Genomic DNA, 19,768 nt, shown 5'->3' with positions numbered 1-19,768 from the left:
TGAATGAGGTGGACAAATGAACAGGATGTCAAAAGCTACTGTCAATTATGCATGAACAATGTCACAATATTGCTTTTAAATGTTAATGCTATTTTTCAGGAGCACAACAGACTGAAATATCTGCAAAGTAAGGAATGTTCATGTAAACTGCTTTTGAAGTAATTGAGGCATTTAAAATATTTAATAATAATTAGACCGAAATAATAATGAATTCACTGAGAGGAATCATTATTAGAAGTGCACTGTAATTCCTGTGAAATCATGTTTTATGGAGTTTTGTACAGAATTCTGTTTTGAAACTCTTTAAGCCTATAATTTATCTGCCTTATTAGCAAGACATATTATTCTATCCCGAACAATAGCAATGTGTGCTGTAGCAGGCAACAGTTTGCTTCTTCCTAAAGGTTAAACACCTATATATTTCCACACGGTGCAAATGTTTCAAAACATTTACGACTGTTTGGTGATTATGAACATGGTTTCCTTCCCCAACATGTCATAAAATACACATACTTCTTTCACAGAGGATGGTTTTACTATTACACTAATTAATCAAGGACCAAAAGCTTTGCACATGACCACTTTATGGAAGTATCTTTGTGAATTAAAAAAACAACAAAAAAAAGTTCCTCAAAAATTCATTGATCTATTCTGTAGTGCTTGTATTCCACTCAAAACTAGATGTGAGATGAAGATTCACTCATAGATCATACTGGAAAATTTCAGTCAAGCTTTAACTGTAACAGTTTGTCTTCTCCATAACTTAATTCCAGCTATTTAAAATCCAGTGTTCATTATTTTGCCTTAATTCTTTTGTTTGTTTAAAATTCTATTTTTTTCACTGTGTCATATGATATGTCACATACATATAATTAACTTCCTTTTCTTGAATCATTAATACACCTGATACAAATACTTTTTAGAAAGATAAATATTTGAATGATAGCATAGACTTACCTAAGACATGGGATACTGTCCTTCATCATTCCTTCACATGCTACAGTGTTGGTACTGCCTGAAAGGCTCTTTAAAGAAGGAAGCTGGGAAGAGGCATCTGGAAACTGGGGAATTATTTCTGGTTCAGGAGTAATGATATCTTCTACTTCATACTGAAGTCGTACCTCTAGTGACTTAAATAAATAAAAAGCTAAGTCACAATTTAATAAAGAAAGCTGCTGAAAGTTTTATTATTTTCAAATAAATATCAGTAAATCTTATTTTCTTAAAACAAACAAACAAACAAGCAAAAAACCACAAAACATTTATCATCATCATGTGCAAGCAAAGAGTACTGTCATTTTTTATTTATACAGCCTAACATCACATAGGAACTTGGAGAATTAATTAAGTATATTCTTCCAGTGCTGACTTTGATCCAAGCCTTTTCTTGTAAGTGAAAGGAAAGATTACAGCCTTCCAGAACTTAGCCTGAAAAGACTCCCAAATAAACAATATTTCAGCATAAGAAGGCATCATTAAGGATCAATGTCATGAAAATTTTCCATCTATTGTCCATTTTATTTTTTTCCTAAGCCAATTAATTAAATAATCATCAACTCTTTCTCTGTATTGCTAGTACAAGAGAGTCTCTACAAGACAGGTTTTAGCCAGTCTGCAGAAACTGAACAGTGTGAGCAGTACTGGTCCATGAACTCCATCTGTCCATATGCGGGTGTCAGGAAATCAAACGTAACAGCACAGAGTTCCATATTCCTTAGACTGCAAATGCGTTTGGCAGATTCTAGAATGCAAAATCTAAACCACTTAACTTTCACTTTCCTGCTAGGATCTCTGGATAGGGAAAAGGAGACCAACCAAGCTTAACCATCCTTCAATTCTTTCCGCTAATTCAGGAAATTTTAACTGAAGGAATTGCAAAGCAGGGGAAACTGGGCAGGGAGCTCAAATCTATATAAGAAATCATCTAAAAAAAAATCATGATAAATATTGGGTAATTCTTTCTACCTCACAAATTATCCAAGAAGAAATCTAGAAAATTATTAATTAAAAAAAAAAAAAAAAAAAGTACAGCCCTCTAAGAGTTAAGGTCTTGGAAATACTAGCTAAATAGTAATTTCAGTGCTGGTTTCTTGAAGTGATCAGATGTAATTATAAACGTAGATCTCCTTAGTGGTTTCTCACTGAGACATCATCTTCACCAAAATCAAGATGGCAGCATAAAGAAGCTATCTAATTTGTATGAAAATCAGGAGATAAGGATCAGTACACTGAAGATGTGCCTATTTCTCAACCATTGTGTTGTAACATAACATTTCAGAAAGAAGAGATTTTGCTCAATCAGAAGAGAAAATGTCCTTTCTCAAATTTTCACTTTTGTTTCCTCCAAGCAAAATCTATACACAATTTTTTGCCTGAATCAGCTAAGAAGCCTATGGACAACATTTTCTTTGGAAGAGTGAAATATCGAGTTTAGGAAAATCTAATCTTCTGGAAGTAATTGCTGCTGTCTGAAACAATTTATAATGCTGTTTAATGTTTACGAGGGAAGGGTATGAGAAGAATACGTTCTTCTGCTGACCATGTTAGAAGTGCCTAATTCTTCTCTGGATATTTTTCTTTGTGTTTTCCTTTTTCTACTAAAATTCGTTTTGTTACGTTCTATCTATCACCCACTTACACATAGAAGGAAAAATGGTGGCACCAATTTATTTTGACACACTGTACAGATCTTTTTTGATAATTGAACCACTATGTTCATTGATTTTCCTTTCTATGGTCAAACTACTGCAAACTTATTTTGTATCATTCCTCTCAAGAGCTTTGAAGGAGAGCTTCACAGAGGAATCATAGACTGATCACTGAGAAAGTGATCTTGTTTAATATATACCTAGATATCTTTCCTGGACTGGATGGAATGGATTCAGATAATAAAACAGCAACAAATGCTTTTCACATAACTATACGGCAATGACTCCAAGGTTGGATATAAAGCAGACTTTGAGTCACGTGCATACTACTTGTCTCCAGAACCTGACATGGAATGACACAAATAACACTTACGTTATATTCAGGAAGTCCCAGGCACAGCCTATGCCTTAAGGCATGTTCAGCAGTGGACTTCCTTGCTACATGGAGGAACCTCAGAGTAGCCTCCATGCTTCCCATTCATCATAGCAATGATGTTACAAGACCGATGGCTGTCAAACATGGTGTCTATTAAAATGCTGGGGTTTGTAGGTGGAACTCAAGCTGTGTTCAGGCTGGTTGCTAAAGACACTAAGGGCTAGAACTTGGGCTCACCTCGTGCAGCAAAGTCCTGAGGCTGGCCAACTCAGTCTGAATATAGACAACGCTAGGCAAGCTAAAGTCAGGTATATATTCCAACAAAAGCTCCTGTTATTTTTGTTAAAAAGCAAGCAAGCAAACAAACAAGCAAAACCAACACAAAAAAAACCAAAACACCACCACCACCACTTAGGAATGAAGTATTGCTTGCAACAAAAATGGTGAAACGAGATTAGGCTCATCTCAGGGATGCACAAAATCTAGGAGAACTATTGACTATGCCAAAAATATTAGAAAATACTAAAACAACTCTTCACAGAACAATTCCTTATATAAATGTTTCTTAAGTACAGATGAAATCTGAGAAATTGTTAAATTGCACACTATTATATTTTAGAACACCCTGGGTCTGCTGCAACTCAGCTGAAAATCTAAAAGACATGAAAATAAAGAAAATAAATGTTAGGTAATAAAAGATAAGGTGCATTTGCTGTGAAATAATAAATGAACATTGAAATGTAATGATTTTAGCAGCATTATGTGTGAACTGGTCAATAAGGTGAAATTACTGTCCATTAGTTTAAAAACCTTCCTGAAAGGATGCCTCAAGCTAGCTTAAAAATTGCCTCTAGTGGAAAAACGAGAGGAAAAAAGCAGAACAACTACTGGTAATTAATCTCCTTACCAACTGGCACACAATTACAGGCCAAAAGTGGCACAGAAGCTTTTGCCAGGCCAAAACTATAGACTTTCTAAAGGACATTAAAATAGTGTGAAAAGGAAAACTTTTGTCAGGGAAGGTGTAAATAGAATGGAATGTTTGGGTCAGCCATGGAGATTTTTTGAGAGCCAGCAGACATGAAGAAAGACCTTCTGGGAAGAGTGTATCTGGAAGTTGCAGACTATTCTCCAGAGTCAGAAACTGGCAAGCCAGAAGGAAAGGCAGTCATGTTTACATTGGCTTCCCTTAAGAGTCGTCTGCCGTTAAATATTTTAGACTAAAGAAAGATTGTTTTACATTTAAGTGCCTTTGAGCCACACTGTTAGAAGTGGTTGTGGCTCCTGTGAAGAAATGCAGTTTTAAACAAAAGTCTGACATGCTGTAGAATGATAAGTACAAGATGACTGCAGTGCAGTTAAAAGAACATGAACTGTATGGTTCTACCTGAAATGAAGTGACTGCATAAGACCTGAAGACAGAAAAAGGAATATTTGAATAACACTGAGGATCATGATGGTTAATAAAATAACAACTACTTAGCCATAAATCAGCTAGCATTTCAAATAGTGTCTATTTTGGAGGAAACAAAGTCAGTGTAAGTCAGAAAAAAAAAATCAACTCTCTTAATTTTGTTAAAAGCCAGTGATAATTTTCAGTTCCCTTTCATGACAAATACCATGAACATAAATTGAAGTTACTGAATACTTAATTTAAGAAGAGCAATATTGTCTGATAAAACATACATCCATCAGTATTTTAGAGAAGGCAAGTATGACAGAGATTTAATGTGATCAAAGTCTTAAAAGCAAACTACATCTGAAATCGATCCTGAATTTTACTATTAAAGTGAAAAAGAAGAGAGTTGGATAGCAAAAACTCATGTTTTTATTACCAGCTTAAATATGATCAAGATTTCCCTCAAAATGATAAAAAATGAATGTTCCTAAACCTATGTTTACTGAGTTTGATATTATTTTTTTCAAGTATATGAGTACAGAAAGCACTTTGATTCAGAAATGTTCTTTTATAAAAGATTATGAATGACTTACTGCAATTTCTGTATTTACTTCATGTTTGCTGAATCTATAAACAACCACATATGCAGAAACTCCTGCCACACAAAAAATTCGGCTTTCAGGACACCAGTACATCATCTGAACAGCAAAAGGGTCTTCTTCCACAATCTCAGCTGTTGCTTTTCCTTCTCCCAACTTTTGTTTTTCAAAGACCTTTGATGTTTTTAATTTGTACAACATCTGTAGAGTAACTGGAATATATTAAAACATATAAAAATACTGATTAACAATAAGTAAATCAGTTATAAAATTCTTCAGTTCCCTTTTTCTTTTCAGTTGTGGCATAACAAAGAATCATGTGAAGGCCTAAGAAGAGAAACAGATGGGCATTATATTCTGATATACAGTATTGGTAGGACAAGTATTTGATATTTACAAAATGTGTATTTGTCTGTGAAATACTTCTTAGTACTTTCTGAGGCAAGATTATACTCGGTGTTAAAAAAAATGGTTCTGATGCTACTGCTGTTTTCCTAATGAGATGAGAAACTAACATTTCCTTTGTCTTGCTAGAGAGGAAAGTGTAAGAGGCATATTAAGAAAAAAAAAAAAAAAAAAAAAAAAAAGGAAAATATTCTGGGCAACACAAAGACTTTCTGTAAGAACAGGAGTTCTAAAATTCTTTGAATTTCCTGACTAACAAGTATATCTGTATTTATACCTGCATATAAAAATGTAATATCCAAAAGCTTTGGTCAAGAGTACAACTATAGCACTGTAAATTTTGGAGGCAACAGAGGAATTATAATTAGCCCCATTTTGCTTTATTGACATTCCCCTTTGCTGTGTTTTTTACTATTTTTACATTAATTTACCAGTGTCATTAATTAATCACTGCATAAGGTCAGAAAAAGTCAGTCAGGCCCAGCACCTATTAGGATGTGTATTTACATAAAGGTAAAGCTGTTATGCACGTTACTGTAATTATGCTAGATCTGTCCAGCTACCCTGTGTAACGAGCAATGAAAAGATGAAGAGTGATATTTTAGTTATGTAATCAGATGACAACATAATTATTATTATTTTTTCAGTTTAAGTATATTATGAATTTTTACAAATTGCAGCAATTACTTCTGTAATGAATTCATCATTCTTCCTTGTTTTGTGGAGGTGCTCAGGATGCCCTTAGACTCAGCATCAAATCCAGAGAGTTGCTTTGAATCAGGCATCTTGGGCCTACCCCTACGAGGACTACTAAGAATTACAGAGTCATGGAACACAAGTACAAGGCAAGACTATGCCTTATGCATCTGCGAATTACTGGGCACCACTTGCACATGGGCAAGTAAGAGATGGCTTTTGAGATAAACTTGGGAAGATAAACCTGGGAAACTGCTTCAGTGGCTTAGCAATTGCCTGTCTCCCACAGATCTGTATTTTCAGATGCAAAATTATTAATTAAAATATGTCTAAAAGCAAAGTATTTTGTGCCTTCCAGTACAGACTTCCAGACTGCTAACTCAGGAAAGAGATATTCTAACCGTAGCTCATGAAGGAGATGTTCTACCTAGAGATCTCAGTACTACTGAGGGGAGAAAATACAAGGCAACACTGCTCCGACTCTTGTGAAGTATAGACATTATTTAAACCAAAATATATTTGCTTTCATCCAAAATACATTCATCTTTAAAAACAAATATATTTTACTAATAAGTACCATATGTATTTTCTGTAGGGAAAAATGCTGTTTTCCGATATTTACAATTACAGCTAAAATCTATGGAATAACTTTTCTGAAGCTTTTTCTTGCTAGGATGAACGTAAGTGCTTCCTAATTATTTCCTGGATCTTGAGACTGGGCAAGACTTAGGTCTTTAATTAAGATGTATTATTGTATTTTAATATTTTATTTTTAGTTATCTGTAAAAAAGACAACATTGTACTCAGAATAGAAGAGATAAGAAAACCAAAACTGAACATTAGGTCTAATTCAGCTCACTCTTTTATATACAAATGAGGATTATGCCCTAGGTATTATTTACCAGTACTTCTTCCTTCAGAGGTTTTGGTATGTCAGATCTGGTGTTTTAATCCCTCTCTTGGACTTTCATTCTTTTCTAACATATCTCATTAGCAATCTTTTTTCCTAATTTGCTTAATATCTCCTGACTATTCCTAATTATACTACCTGAGATATTATTATGCATACTGTAAAATATCATGTATTATGTGTGTGTGCATGTGCATGATTTGTCAGCATTATATAAAAGTGAACTTCAGAAACTTACTGGCAGAAGCATCCCAAAACTTTACTGATCCATCTGCATGGCTTAAAAAAATATAAAAATTAAATGTGTTAAAACACGATGCAATTACAAAACACTTTCTACTTTCAGTGAGTGATAAATATAAGTAGAAAAACTGTATTTCACTTGCGTGGTAACTCCCCATACCTTACTGACAATGTATAATGGCATATATACCAACCATAAGAAAATATTTTGTTACTAGTTTGATTGCATTCATAAAATACTTTTTGATGCATTTCCTATAGAGAACTAAGTCCCCAGTGATTTTTAAGATCACAACAGCACAAAATTAATTCCCATACTAATGCCAAGGTTAAGATTCAGCACTTTGGGTCTTGCAGTGGGCCAGCATCAGGCCTATGCACTCTAAAAACTGCATGTATATCTAACTTCGAAAAGACAGAGGGCAAGATAATTCTGCTTAATACCTTACAGCTGCATTGTTTTTATCAGCAGAAAATCCTCCTTGAAGTAGAGTCGGAGAAAGGAGACACTTCTGTTTAAAATTAGAATAATCTCTTATCCTCCTTATTAGTACTATCACACATATAATTTTATCTTTTAAAGACAGCTTTTGACTATCATCGATTATAACAATTTATCAAATGCATTGCTATCATCAGCATGGCTGAGACCAGAAGAAAAAACACAGAATGCATCTTAGAAGAAGGCTGAGTTGTACTTTTCAGGGTGTTTTCTTGAAAATACATCAGGCATTGGCTCAATGGGGCTGCTACTTCAATCTGAACCTTTCATTGGTATGTCCCTTACTTACAAGGTGAAATTCATCCCAGTGCACCACATCCCCACTAATCATGTGGTATTAAAACAAATTCCAAAACCAATTCCCAGACACAGTCACCAGAAGGCCAGAGGACAACAGGCACAGAACAGCTGGCTCCCTTTTTAATGCTTTTCTCTATGGCCCTCAAAACCACAAAATTCTGTTGCAAAGGATCCCCTTTCCTAAGATTCCATCTTAACAAGTATACAGACTTACTTTCTAAAACTGGGGCCTGAATCAGTAATTCTTAACAGTAGTTCATCCTTGAATACAAAGCTCTGTTTTCTACAGCAAATGGGAATTTCTATGGTGACTTTGCACCAAGAAGAAAAACCATGTACTTCAACTGAAGAATTTAGGACACATATACCCTGTCAAGGGTCAAGGCTTACTTATAGGTAACCCACAACTAAAAGTTCTAGACACTAACAATTTAAAAGAACAAATCCTCAGTTTCATTCTCACCCTGTAATAATGATTTCAGGATATGTCTGAGCTCCAAGGTTCCATGCTCCACCACTGATAGGCCACTCCTAAACAAACAACAAGAGCATAGAGTTTAAAACTAATCCTGATGAATTTTGCTTGGTTAATTTTTAAACTCAAGAGCAGACTTCTTCTTGCAGAAAGCAATACATCTTATAAAAGGAATGAAAATATATAGTATTCAAGGTTTTTAAAGCTTCTTAATATTTTTGTATATTTATTAAGACTTCGAATTTCTTTCTTTTTTTTTTTAAACATTTTGGCACAGATTATGAAACTGACTTTTATGTTAACAACCAAAGTTCCAAGATTTCTGCACAGCTAACACTGCAAACATTCAAAACAGGAACCGGAGGAAGGTGTAACAAAGTTCTGCTACTGTTTTCACATTTCTTGACTCTTGGAGCTTCTATAGGATGCTGAATAGAAATGAGAATCTATTCTAAGGATGGAGACTACTGAAGAAGCTGGCCCAGAAAAGTGGGAAACAAGTATCTGAGCATCATGATATGGGATATGAGACAAGAATGCAACTTCCACAGATCATAAGAAATCATCATCTCTTTCCTGGTTTTGTTTACTAGTGGCGAGATTCTCATTCTCTTCTGTGGTCTAGGCTGGTAAAGCAAGATGGTGGTCTGTGCCGAAAACTTGATACATATGGATACAGGATGTGGCAGATGACATATGGGCAGAGTGGGTAAGGATTTGTGCAGAGTATGACTGGGTAGAAAAATCTGGGCATACAAACTGGTTCTGAGAATACATAGACTGGGTACATGTGGGTACAGAAATGTGTGGGTGGCAAATGATTGGCTATCTACATTCTGAGTGTGTATTTGCACATGCACAAGTAAAGCAAGTTGGACAAGAGGTTGTACAAGGAGTACAGGTGCAATGTACAGGAAGCTATGTATATGAAGTAAGGATAGATAAAAAGACGAAGAAAGAAAAAACATATTTTCTAAAGTACTTTGCTGAATCAAGACCCCAAAGAAGTATATAGGGCCCAGATTCTCAGTTCATGGAAAACAAGACAGCTCCAAGGAAAGTATTTCTTTTAATATGAACAGAAAACTGATGATGTCTGACTAGTTTGCCCAATATTTTTTCTAATTTGTTTATTATGATTTCTAATCAAAACATAAACCAGATTAATGCTTGAAACTTATAAAGTAATTCCATTTTCCATTTTTATTTCTGCAGCTTGTAGAAGACATAACTCCATCAGCCTTAGTCCTGTATAACGGTGATTTAAGCAACCACAGAAGGAAAGCTGCCTCTAAGCTGCTGGCTGGCCAATTTGAAATTAGTTATTAAAGAAGTAAAATGAAAATAATTTGGCGAGATATTTCAAATACATAGATTGTATATCCACTTTCTTTATTTAAATATATTGGGTTTGTTTACCTTATTGCTGTATCCTTGCTTTTTATGTTTTGCTCCTACAGAATAGAGTACAGGAATCAAATCTGGAGGACAGTCGGCAAAATATTCTGTGCAGGTGACAGGTGACTCATGAATGTCAATAGGATATGGATTTTCAAAGATTGGAAAACTAGTCAAGGAAGACAATTTATTAGAAGCACTGTGATACACTAAACCATATAAGAAGACATATTGTTATTTTACAGTGTATAACAATCTAAGTAAAATCATTACTGATAAAGTACATTTTCCCTTATTTTTTTGAAGATATGTATTGTTTTAGTGTCAAAAATAACTAGTAAAGATATAAAAATTCTTGTATTGTGACAAGAATTCTCCTTCTGTAATGTAAAATTTCCCAACATCTCAAAAGCCTATTTATGAGGTTACAGAGGTTATACATTTTCTAGAAGCGTCAGGTTCACACATATAATATACATGTATACTATGACCTAAGAACTACCTTTACAATTGTGGATTTTATGTTGAACAGTTTTGCTTATTGGGTTGGTAAACTACTGATTCTACAGTGAACAATTGAAATAACAGATGAAGTAGATATCAGTTTATTTCTCACTTGCATCAGTTTGGACTGTCTAATAAGAAGGCAGGCCTCACTTCTGGCAGATTACACAATGTTATTCACAATTCAAAAATGCAAGAAATTTTGCTCTGATTCCACTTACATTCATTTTCTATTGCTGAGATGATTGGAATTATGCTTGAAAGTGAATGATATCAGAATATGATTCATTTAAAATGTTACAAATCATTAAAGAAAAATTCTGTTGTTAGTTATACCATTGCAAATGTGGACATACATAACTGTTAGTTTTGGATGCAGAACAAAGGAAATAAGAATTGGATCCTACATTTCATGATATATAGTTCCTCTCTGGTATTAACGTTGATTCCAATGTGAAAGAATTATTTGTCATTTAAAACAACAAATGGATTATGAAAGAATCCCATAGATCCACTATAAATCAATGCCATTATTTATTAAGATACTTGAGTAAGCATCTAAGTGGTAGCCCCTGTGGAATCTAGTGAAGTTAGGTGTGCATATAAGTACTGGTTGAATCTAGTTTCTAACACACAAGTTCAGGTCATGATTCAGCAGGTGACCAAGAATCACTTAACATCAATGTAACATGAATGTTACAGGCTTAGATTTATTCCCAAAATTGAAATCAAGCTTCTGTCGATTAGCTGATCCTAGCTTTTGAGGTGAAGGTAAACATATACAGTGAATTAACACCAAGAGTTAATGATTTTGGACAGTAAAATGACATTGCATGATATCATTTGGATTTTTATCATCTGCTAGACAGTTAAGAAGTATAAATAACTTCATACAAGACTTCACACTTACTTGCTTTGTGTCAGGTCAACAACAATGAGATCTTTTTCCAAAAGCACAACTACAGCATAGGGTTCTTGAAATTCTGTAAGAGAAGAATAAAATATGAAAGACCTGGAGTTTTTCCATTAGTCATTCTAATCAAGTAAGTTACATATATGTATGTTGTGTTTTTTTTTTTTTAATACAGATGAGTTACAGCTGGTCACTGGAAAATTTGTGATCGAGAGTGCAATTAGAGAAATATTTATAATTTATTATATATAATTATTAAAGATTTTTCCCCCTAGGAAATACTTTTCATAACAAAAGCTTACATCCAGCCACATAATTCTCATAATACTCCTGTAAGTCTGCTGTGATCAGTCCAGATACTGAAAAGTTCCTTCCTTCTGTACACTTTAGAAGAACATATAGTTTGTCTCTGCTTTTAACAATTTTTTTTGGTTATCAAAAATAAATTATTGAAATGACAAGTATAGGCTTCTCTTCATGTATAGGATACATTAATTTACATAGTGCAAAAAATATTCAAAAAATATAAATATGAAATTAAGACTGCAATTTCAACTGCAGCAAGACATTCCAATATGTACAAGCTCAGAGTACATTCTGGAGATAACTCATGCCAAAATGCTTAGTAAACAGACAGCAACTTAGTCTCCTTTCAGGACAGCTATGAATGCATGGTGTTTGGCATTCTGTTGTTACACCAGGCTGTAAGTAACAGGTCAAACCAAAATTTTTAAATAATAGTGTGATCAGGGGGAGGGCCTACACAATGTTAATACTGGAAAGCGTCACTTTATTTGCCACAGGTAAATGAAATGCCATACTAACTTAGGCTACTGAAAATTAAATTTATTCCATGACATTGAAACATAGGCCATTGTTTTTAATATGCAGTTGATTTAGCTATGTATAGAAGATTTATTTTACTTAATTCACTGGAGGATTAAAAAGCTAAATTTAGTTTCTTTTTTACTTACAGCTTTTCTAATGTTACTTTCTGGAGTTTTCTGTGAATTTACTTCAGCATTTGGCAGTCCCACAATATGCAGTAAAACACTTTAAAATATATACGCACATATGTTTGATTAAGAGCAATATTTCCTCACACTAGTCCATGTGTTTCAAACTTGTATCTGGAGATTTATGCATACTTTATTGTCAACTGATTACTTGTTTTCTATATTGAGAATGCAAACAAGTTACAGTTACTTTCAGTGATTTTTTATTTTTATTTTTTGAGATGGAGACAACTGTGAGAACAGAAGTTCCTGGATGGGAATTAAGAAATGAGAGAAGATTGCTTCACTTGTATTTTCTGTAAATGTTTTGCTTACTGTACTCACCATTTGGATATGGAGTTTCACAGAGAGTTAAAAAATCAACTATAGGGTGATCCATTTCAAGAACTGTAATTGCTTTTCCATGCATTATTGTTAGACTTGGTCTTCGACAAGCCTTATCATATGACAATCCACCAGAAAATATCACAAACGGTTCACTATATCAAATATAAAAACATAGCAACTGTAAGTTTACACACATATAAGTTTACAGTATATGTTTAGTGTCTTTAAAAAATATCTTTGCAAAAAGAAAAAGGGGAAGATTCTGAAAGCAGTTTATTAACTCAGGAATGTAACATTGAATTAAGTACAGAATTATAAACATACCTGTTTTTACAGGTCTTGTACTCTACTTTAAGAATTGGTTTACAGGATTCGGGTTTTTTACCATCTCTTTGAATTTTTCCTAAGGAAATAAAGAGAGTGAAAACTGTATTAAAACATCATGATAATAAAATTATCATGCTACCAAAATAAAATATACACTTGGTAGCAACTATATAATCAGCAAGAGAATGGAACTCTAAAGCTACAGGAGATGATGAGTGTTAATACCTATTTCCCTAATACATGAGTTTATTTAAATCAATTACATTTATTATGGCTTTAAGTTTTTACTGCCACATACTTTTAAAGGACTACGGACTACCCTTCAAAAACATATAAAAGTTATGCAGATTACTGAAGAGGATGACACAGTTAATAATTATTGAACTTCACCAACTGTATACTTTTTCTGATCACAGAATGACTATGAACAGGTTGATTTTTTCCTAACTCATATTTAGGTTGACTCAATTCCTTTTGTTGACAAACTGTTACATGCTTTGTCATGTAACTAGTTGAAGGATAAAACTAAATGAAGTGTACATTTAAATTCATGGGATCATGGTTAATTCTGGCTCAGTATTTTCTTCCAGTCAAAGAAAAGTTGCTTGTAAACTAAACAAACAAACAAACAAACACACCCAAAACAACAACAACCATACCAAACCAAACCAAACCAATTTTGCTTTTATTACGTTGGGAAATCTATGCTTGTTTTCAAGAATAAACAAAGACATTAGCAAACAACATGGAGAATATCGTACTGTTTCTTTGTTTTACTTTTTTACTATCAAAATTACCATGTGGGATTGTGGTCTGGAATGGTCTGTTAGGACTTTTCAGGTTCCACAGGGTCAAGCTTCCATCTGAGTGACTGCACATGAACTGTTTCCCTTCATGGTGCCAAGCAACGGAATGAATAGCCTGGAGAAGTGAATGAAGAACTTGAGACTAGAAAGGAATACACTGTCTACACTAATGATATTTTGATGTATGACTTTGGATTATATTAATCTAACCGTGTATCAACAGTGGGATTGATTTTGTTTGTCGAGTCCATTACCAACTCTTTAGAAACCAATGGCTGTAATCTACTGCAAATCAAGCAAAAACAATCCATTATAAATGCTAAAAGGACAGAAGAATGTAAGAAACTCTACTGTGTCAGACTAAAATTGAGGAAACAGTGTTAAGCAAGAAGTATATGAACAAAATACAGTGCAATCATAATATGTCTGATAGCTCTTAGAAGTATTTCATTTGTCAAATGTACAGAGAGAGCTATGCAACAGTTTTTACAGGTAACGTACAACATACACAAGCTTTCCCAGCGGACTTCTTTGGAAAAGTAGAAACAATACTCTATTCTTGAATCATTTTTCCTCCACATACTTAAGTTTCAGAGAAAGTACACAGAAACCTGTGATGCTTAATTTAAATACAAAATAAAATAAAAGACTAGGATTGTTTCATTGACATAGGAAAAAACAAAAACAGTGATGTAAGATAATTTGGGAACAGATAGTGATTCAGAGAAAAGTAATGTCATACTCCTATATAAACAATGCAAGTAACGTATAATGAATGTTAGGTACACCAAAAAGGAACACTTAAAAAATTAACAAAAGATTCTCACTATTTCACTAATAACTAGTGGAACTGACTAGCACAAGATATCAAGAAGTTCAAACACGAATTAGGCATGTAAAATAAATAATGACATTATCCATAATTACATCAAACAAGCTGGAAGGACAACAGTGCAAGTCCTTAATTTTTTTTTTGGTGCATCCTAGAAACTGACAAAAGACATTTTCTGACAAAACAAAGTATTGCTTCTTTGATTACCGCAGCTTCTCATGCACTTCCCTCAGAAGCAGAAATTCCCTGAATTTTCACTTGATTTTATTCCCCTTGTTAGCTGCCAAATAGCAAAAAATGCAATATACTTATATGTAAATGTAAATAAAAGACAGTTATGCTTCCATTTTGCTTACATTATGCTTACAATGCTTACAGTTGCATGTGTGTGTGTCTTTTTTTTTTAACCTTGTTTATTCAAATTACTTTAAAATTATGTCTGGGTATTTAGTCAGCATTGGAGTTGTTCATGTCAATTTTGCTTAAGTTGATCAGAAATTAAGTGGTGATGGTCACTCTTCAAGACTCCTTGTTGGTCTTCCTCTTTTAACAAGTATATTGATTGTTATGGTTGGTAATGGCTCAGGGTCTGAAGGGAATTTCAGGGAAGAAAAAAAAAAAAAAAAGCTGTGTCTCCTTCCCAGAACTTTTACTCAGCTTCTGAGGCTGGACAACATAGCCACAAACTAGGATTTGCATTAAGATGTCCCAGATGGAGGAGGAATGCCCCAGGAAGAATCTGACTTGCTTTGTATATGAATAGTTAGCTAGCACACTGGTAAGCTAGACAAGCCAATAAAGACTCAAAAAACTGGGCAGAAACATTGTGAACTCTAGATACTTACCTTCAAGTGACATAATGGGTGTCATTCAAACTTCCACCTACCACAGTAGAGTTGTCAGAAAATTCCTCTCAAACACCCATAAGGTATCAAACTACAACTTAAGCAACAAAAGATAACACAGAAAGATGGCTCACATACAGCCCAATGACATTGCCCTCGGTTAATAAGAACCCTAGATCTGTGGGAACTACTGCATTTCTCTCCTTGTGCAAATTAATTCTGACATGAGCTTATTCATGCTTGCTATCATGCCAAATTCAAATCTGCTTTTGATGTGTTATCACACATAGAAACATTTTGCATGGTTACAGTCGCTAACTGTGCTTGAGCAGGAGCTAGTAACTAGCAGCTGAAATTTGCTGCCTGTTAAACTGCCTCTCAGCTGCTAGGTGCCACCTGCCAACATAAGCCTCCTGTTGAGTGGAGCTGAGCAGGAATGCTCCTATAGTCACAGACAGCTGGCATAGCAGCAACTCAAACTCACCTGATAGACTGCCCTGAAATGAACAAGAAATACTTAAGATTTGTTTTGGAGGTCTCAGCTAGGAGTCATGAATAACACTGAATGATGGCAATGAGTAAGTGTCCCTAATTTTCTCTCTGCTAGAATGTGTCTAGTATTCTGATCCACTTCTTCAGCATCCTCACAAAAAACGAGCAGTTATTTACTTTGAACAAGAGTTCATCAGAGTGGGTGATTCATGTGAATGTTCACACAGTGTGTACACATAAAGCATATCACTCCAGATTGGGTATGTTTCTCCTGCAATACCAACAGTGGTTGCACGCATACTCCATCTTCTCTCATACTCAGCATGTACTAAAATTAAGCATGCCCAACACCATTTCAGTTCACTCCTGAGCACAAAAATCACTCCACTGAGAAGAAATGATGGGTACTCTAAAACCACTTTTAACCATACTTTGAATAAGCACAATACTAATCTCATCCTATCACTTAAGTCTTAAGAATCCTCTGTATTAGTAGTACTACAGGACCATTACAGCAAGGGCTGCATCAGATTTGATGCTTCCATAATGGCATAGTGCTTGATAAAGGCAGGGAGAGGTCGCTTGTCAAATATCTCTGAGAACTCTGCAGCTTCCTTTGGGAGATGTGTTCTAATGAGAGATGGTGTCTATGCTATAGAAAGCTCTGAATATGATTTGACACAACCTGTCAAACTTATAAAGCCTGCATAAGAAGATGGTTGGTTTTTGGGGGTCTGCCAACTATCAGTAATAACTTGCAGATACTTTGAAGTATCTCGTTTGTTTACGTACTTTCTTTTTATACCTATCTATGGACATAAAATTTAAGGACTGTAGGAAATGGTTTGAAATAGGAGCCTTTTATAGAGGTCAGCACGTAGGATCATTGATTGAAAGGGCCTGAATATCTCATACTCAAGAGAGATGATCACCACTGGCAAGATGACAGTCATCATCACACCAAAACACAAACTTGCATCTGACAACTCAAAGAGCAGACAAAGGGTCTAAGCAGCAGGTTTAAGCTCCACTCTGGCACCAAGTGTCTCACCAGTGAGAACATTTTAGTCTCTTGAGAAGCTTTGTCACAGTAGAGAAGAGCACACTGAAACTCCTTGCATTAGGAGGTGATGGGCTGAGGCAGCTTCTAACTTGTCTTTAGTTGTGCTAAAAGAGAGACAGGACTAATTTTAGCTCCATTGAGTAAAACATGAGTACCAGGGAGAAGCTTGAAAGGGAAGATACAGGCTTATAAGAACACCCAGCAGAGGAGTTCCAGATAATGCAATTTATACATCCTTTCTGATCCTTGGTGAGAACCTTCCTCACATGGAAGAAGCAGACGTTTTATGTATGAAAGGTTTCCAGCCTTCACGACATTAAGTATAGCGTGACTAAAAAAGGGTAGGGAATGCAGCTGTAAATGCTTCATTTACAAGTCTGTTAACAGTGGGCAGAGTCCTCAGGTCCCCCACTTACAGGCTATTGGGTTATCTAAGTGAGCTGTTTATTCTAGGAACAATGTGCCCATGACATTGATCTGGATGGCAAGGAAAATGAAAGGACATATTTCTGCAAGTATTGGGCAGATCCTGCTAATATTGTAGGAAACAACTAATTGCACAGTCATAAGATTGCCCATATTCTGAGGAGATGTCTGCAACATGTCATGTATCCAGGTCTGCGAGACTCATGTGATGTGAAGCATCACACTGGTATGACAATACCATGCAGCCTAGAAAGGACAGGCAAGATTGCACAGTGGTGATGTCCTAGTGGAATAAGAACCAATGTCTCTTGATGAACCTTTTGTTAGCCAACTGTTCAAATGAGAATGTTAAAGAAAAAGGACCTGTTCCATCTGAGCCGAGTGTCCACTACTCAATTAAAAAAACAGCATTCAACATAGTGAAAAAAATTGAATGGAAGAGACCTTTTAATAACATTTCTCAATGACAATGACATGGAAGCATTTCCTGTAGCTATACTAAACATCTTTAAAGTCATGACATAGGAGACTATCCCTCTCTATGACAACTGAATTACAGCAGATATAGTTCTCATCTTGAACTTAAAAAAAAAAACCAAAAACAACTTAGATTCATAGATACACAATCAGTTACCAGCCTCCTTTCCCCTACAGTACAAAAAATATCTGCCATTAACTTATTGCTCCTGTGCTGCACAGTGACTGGTTCCACAGATCTGAATAACAACAGAAAGCCTGCTTCTCAACACGTCTGAGGAGACAGGAATCCAACCCTGCTGAGGAGAAAACGAGCTGAGGCTTGATCCTGTGGAAGGACGAGTATCTAGATGGAGTCCTGAGGGTGCTTACCCTGTGCTTAATGTTGAGTGACATTACCAAGCTGGATACCTATCTGAAGAAGATTACAGAGAAGAAAGAACTGGCTTTGGTGATGAACACTCATGGTACATCAAAGACAAGAAAATAACCTGCTTCTCACTCTATGCTCCAAGTGCCTCTTCCTTGGAGGAGCCTGGTGCCAGGGAAATTTTGGATACTGAACAGAAGAACCTGCTCCACTGATAGGCCAAATAAAGACACTGACATCTGACTATCCTTAGAGATGCCAGAAGAGCAAGTGGTGAGTTAGATGAGATTCCCAGTTCTTTTACCATTTAATACGGTGACTACATCAGTTTCAAAACTGGTGCTAAAGAAAATAAAATGGCATAAGAAAAAATTGTCTGGCTTAATTTCATTCATACCCTATTCAGAGAGGCATTTGGATATTCAAGGAAGGTACAGAACAATTACAGCACTTTATCTGAAACCTCAGATACCATGAAATGGCTGGCCAGAACAACAATCCAAGTAGATTGGTCAGATATCATGGGGCACAGAGCACTTCCATCAGAACACACAGAGAATGGTGAAGGGGAGCAGAAACAACGTTTTCTGGACTCTGATCTTAGATGACCATTCTGTAAGAAGAGGCTCGGGTTTGAAAGCTTTTGTTTTGGTGCCAAATACCAAGTGACACATGCTGAACTAACCATTTGTGACTCATAAAAGCTATATAACTGAGGATTTAAAAAGAAACCTTTCTAGGGATTTCCTAGAGGAATACTAGCAGATCTGGAACATTACCAATCAGGAGCCTGAAAGTCTGGAATAAACTACAGTAGCTAGTTCACACAACCCTTTTACAGACAGCAGAAAAAAATTAAAAGTACGTCAGTAGACAGTAGCAAGCCATCCTAAACTGAACAAAGTGGAGTAATGACACAGCAAGTAACCACTGAGGAGGAAAGCAAATGACTAAAGAAAACAAACAGAACAACACAAAGACAATTCCTGAGGACAGTACTGAAAAATGTGGAACAATTAAACCACAAGAAATATTCAACACCCAACCACTCTGTCTCAACAAGCAATTAAAAAGAACGGAAATGGTATTATGAAGATCTTTTATGTATTCTCTTCCTGAGTACAAGAGAAGACAGTGAATGAACAGGCACCCCCTTAAGAGACCCATATAAAGTTGTCCAATCTCAAGGAATAGAATAGGTGCATTTTCACAAATGTGTGCACAGGCAAGACTGTCACACAGTGGGACACACCTTGAGGCTTAAATGTTGGCAAATTTAAAGTCTGAATTACCCTGTCCTGTACAACATTTGTTTTGTGAATGCTCAGAATTTTAAACTTGAAGCTTGGTGTAGTGTTAATGTGTCTTTGAAGAAAAAAAAAAAGACTTCAGGATATATTCAGATTAACTTTTAGAGTG

The 19,768-nt window shown here is 35.3% G+C and overlaps 1 protein-coding gene across 2 annotated transcripts in view; it reads right to left on the bottom strand.

Annotated features, from left to right (window-relative positions):
- Nucleotides 1-19,768, bottom strand: part of STXBP5L (syntaxin binding protein 5L) — a gene marked incomplete at both ends in the record, with an annotated part of 190,624 nt that overhangs the window by 57,864 nt on the left and 112,992 nt on the right. For both annotated transcript variants that reach the window (XM_084305075.1, XM_084305076.1), the window contains 9 exons: nucleotides 958-1,130; nucleotides 5,017-5,234; nucleotides 7,272-7,312; nucleotides 8,542-8,609; nucleotides 9,973-10,120; nucleotides 11,366-11,438; nucleotides 12,709-12,863; nucleotides 13,036-13,114; nucleotides 13,836-13,959. In XM_084305075.1, the coding sequence (XP_084161201.1) occupies nucleotides 958-1,130; nucleotides 5,017-5,234; nucleotides 7,272-7,312; nucleotides 8,542-8,609; nucleotides 9,973-10,120; nucleotides 11,366-11,438; nucleotides 12,709-12,863; nucleotides 13,036-13,114; nucleotides 13,836-13,959 (1,079 nt within the window). The remainder of the gene's footprint in view (nucleotides 1-957; nucleotides 1,131-5,016; nucleotides 5,235-7,271; nucleotides 7,313-8,541; nucleotides 8,610-9,972; nucleotides 10,121-11,365; nucleotides 11,439-12,708; nucleotides 12,864-13,035; nucleotides 13,115-13,835; nucleotides 13,960-19,768) is intronic.

Source organism: Netta rufina, assembly GCF_964035555.1.
Source record: "Netta rufina genome assembly, chromosome: 1".
NCBI lineage: Eukaryota > Metazoa > Chordata > Aves > Anseriformes > Anatidae > Netta > Netta rufina.
This window is presented reverse-complemented; position numbering and strand designations above follow the sequence as displayed.